Source organism: Triticum urartu, chromosome 7 (assembly GCF_003073215.2).
Source record: "Triticum urartu cultivar G1812 chromosome 7, Tu2.1, whole genome shotgun sequence".
NCBI classification, from domain to species: Eukaryota; Viridiplantae; Streptophyta; class Magnoliopsida; order Poales; family Poaceae; genus Triticum; species Triticum urartu.
The window spans coordinates 83,326,039-83,329,688 of record NC_053028.1 but is presented as its reverse complement, the minus strand read 5'-3'; the positions used below and the strand labels follow the sequence as shown (position 1 = coordinate 83,329,688).

Genomic DNA, 3,650 nt, shown 5'->3' with positions numbered 1-3,650 from the left:
TGCACTATGAAAATCGTAATTTAGACTAGTGTCATATGCATGACTAATATAAGTTACTCCCCACTATGACCAGCCTAATAGCCAATCTAAGAGCCAACCTATTATATGAATATATTTTTATGAGGGCTTTAAGTTAGGTAGCATCTCCTTATAGCCAACAGCCGGCTACATTATTAACCATGCTCTTATATAATTTAGATGGGCCACGAACGGGAGACTGGTTGCGAGTACCGATCGCTCCATTCAGCATACAGTCATTACTGTAGTACCGCCCTACTCTAGTACTCCCACTTGTATGCCTGCTTTGCTTTCATTGATTCACAATTTTAAGAGCACGTACAATGCAGGCGTTTAAGGGGCCGTTCGGTTTTCCTCCGCTCCACGCCTTCCGCTCCAGGAGCGGACGAGTTGTGGTTGATAAACTGGGAACGGGCGAAACGATGCTGTCTAGATCCATGGATATTGACGAGCGGGTGGATTGCCGAACGGGCCCTATGTCTGGGCTCCAGGGATTAAATCCCAGTTGTTTTCGTAGCTTTTTAGTGGACCATGGTTTATTTTCTGGCGCCCAGGAGTCAGGACGTTTAAAAAACCTACACAAAATATTGCCTCTGGGAACATAAGCGCTCATGCGTTGGAGATCCCCTATTAAGCCACGTTCATACTCAAACACGCATTTTCTTTTTGAAAGACCCAGCACCCCTATTAAGCCACGTTCATACTTAAACACGGATTTTCTTTTTGAAAGACCCAGCATTGCTGGCATTTCATTGGCTTAGCAGAGAGAGGTTACAGAAGAGAGATCAAAAAATCAAGGTCTGAATAAGGTAGAGAATGAGCACACAGGCTTCACTCCACTACCCCAGCAAAAATATTACTCCCTCCGCCTGAAAATACTTGTCATTAAAATAGGTAAAAAGAGATGTATCTAAAACTAAATTAGATCTAGATACATTCCTTCTTATTCTTTTTAATGATAAGTATTTTCGGACGGAGGTAGTATATAATTTCACTCCTCACATAATGTCCCCGGAAGGGATCTCTATGCCGCGGGCGCCGGCGAGCCTCCATTGTTCCATGTCCCTCCGGCAGGCCGCGAGAACGTCGATGGTCCTTTCCTTTGCAAATCGGCATCGAAGTTGGGCGCAAATTAAATCGATCACTTGATTAAATCTTTGACCCTGTGTTTTGCTGTGTCAATGCTCCGGTGCAAGCACCATTAATTCAGACAGATGGAATTGTATGGCAGTTAGATAGGACCAATTAATTAATGGGAAGGTGGGAACACGCGGTGACCAGCTTCGGTCTGGCATCTTGAAACCTAAAAACCAATTGAGTGCAACATATCCATTTTGGCTCTGTTTGGATACTCTAACACATCTAACACAGTTAGAGTTAGAGTTATTTTTTAACCCACTCTAACCTAAATAAACACATCTCACGCACAAATGGATGTGTCCATTTCTTGATTGATCGAGATGCGTAGACAAGCATTCATCACTCGCTAGCAGAGCACAATAACAAATAAAAAAGTATCTCGTGTTCATTCAATATAAGCCATTTTACCTTTTACAGTCTACAATCCATTTCGTTGCCTACTATATACATATACCCTCAGTGGAAATAAGAACCACATGTCCAAATAAATAATAATCTGAATCGAAGCAAAAGAAAAGAAAGATAAATTAAAAGAATAAATGTATCATAAATATTGGGATTTGTGTTGCCCCTAAAGCTTTCGGCACCGATAGGTCTGTCCACTTAATCCATGATACTGCCCGTAGTCTTCTTGATGAGGTCCCAAGCACTTCTCACATGCCTCTCCTCCTGCAGCGACGACCCAACGACGAACCGTAACACGAACTTGTCACCGACCACCGTGTGTGCAAGATAAGCCTTGCCAGTTTTGTTCAGATTTTCCATTAGCACGCGGTTGGCCTCGTCAGCATCCTTCTCCGTCATGGCTCCACTTGCCTTGATCCGAAAGCAAACAAGAGCAAAGTTCCTCGGTACGACCACTTCAAACCTGTCATCGGCACGGACGAAATCTTCAAACATCTTGGCCATGGCAACATCACTACGGATGTGCTCTTGGAGCTTTGCGGTACCATAGGTACGCATGACCATCCAAAGCTTGAGCCCGCGGAAGCGCCGGCCAACGCCGACCTGCATGTCTTTAAGATCGGTGACCTCGCCGGACTCGGTAGCATCATTCTTGAGATACTCCGGGTTGGTCTCCAATGAGTCACTCAGTCGGTGAGCATCACGGACATAGAGACATGTGCAATCAAGGCATGTGAGAAGCCATTTGTGTGGGCTCATGCTAATGGAGTCCACGCGCTCGACGCCGTCGAGATGGTGGCGAAACTCAGGGCAGATACATGCACTGCCAGCGTAGGCAGCATCGACGTGGACCCATGCACTGAACATGGCGGCAACATCGGCGACGTCGCCCACCGGGTCAACGGCATTGGAAGACGTGGTGCCCACGGTAGTGCAGACATATGTTGGCACAAGACCAGCGTCGGCATCAGCTTGCATGACCTCGAGAAGCTTTGTCGGGTCGAGCCCATAATTGGTTTCTGGCCCGGTAGGGATGGAGCGGATGTTGGCGGGGTCAAATCCCGCGAGGCGACAAGCCTTGAAGAACGTGGAGTGGGTTTGGTCGGCAGCATACACAGCCAAGCGTGGAATGCCAGACACGCCGACAGAGCCGCTTCGACGCAGCGCTGCATCACGGGCGGCGACTAGCGTGACGAGCATGGCCTCGCTTGTTGTGCCAAGGATAACCCCACCGCCGGTGCCACGACCAGTGCTGGTGCGGTTCATGAAGGTTGTGGGCAGACGCAGGAGCTGCGCAAGCCAGTCGAGAGCGAGAACCTCCATCTCAGTGGCGGCAGGTGAGGCCTGCCACGTGAATCCGACGGTGTTCATGGCTGAGGCAATGAGGTCGCCGGCGATCGCAGCTGCGCTGTTGGTGGAGGGGAAGAAGGCAAAGAAGTTGGGGCTAGCCCAGTGCGTCATGCCGGGGACAACGGAGGTCCTGAGCTCCTTCATGGTGACATCGAATGGCGCAGAGTAAGTTGGCGGGGACGCGCTGAGCTCGTCTTGCAGGTACCCCGGCTTCACGTTAGGGAGTACGGGCATGGACTCGATGTTGGTGTAGTAGTCGGAGATGAAGTCGACGGCCTTGTGGAGGTATGCACGGACATCTTCAGGGTTGAGCGGCTCGAACGCCGCCTTGTCGTCGGGGATGGCGGAGAAGGACATGGGGTTGGTGCCCAAGCTGCCCATTCCTTTTAGGTAGGTAATTTAAACCTTGATTATGAGCAAAGAAGGTTGGGAGGCGGAGAGAAGGATTGGCTTAATGAAGTTTAGCTAGGTAGCTTTGCTGCCGGAGAGCAAGAAGAAGAGGCGGAGGAGCTAGTAATTAGCTGGCTTGCTTTGCTGCTTGGTGAATGGAGTTAGTAGTTGGTGCTGGGTATATATAGGTGGATCCGGGAAGCGGCGTGGCGGGGTGGGCGTTGGATGGGTCCTGGTCGCGCGGGCCTACGTATGCTGCTAGGAAGGTTGGTGGTTGGTAGAGATCCGAGCACAAGCGCGCGCGACATGAATCTGATGGTCAACTCGTCTGTTCGGTCCGGATACGT

At 49.7% G+C, this 3,650-nt stretch overlaps 1 protein-coding gene across 1 annotated transcript; it reads right to left on the bottom strand.

Moving 5' to 3' along the window:
* Nucleotides 1-1,520: 1,520 nt before the first annotated feature.
* Nucleotides 1,521-3,442, bottom strand: LOC125521529 (tryptophan decarboxylase 1-like). The gene has a single exon (XM_048686582.1). It carries the CDS (start codon nucleotides 3,292-3,294, stop codon nucleotides 1,762-1,764), a length of 1,533 nt encoding a protein of 510 aa, XP_048542539.1. The 5' UTR covers nucleotides 3,295-3,442; the 3' UTR covers nucleotides 1,521-1,761.
* Nucleotides 3,443-3,650: the final 208 nt, after the last annotated feature.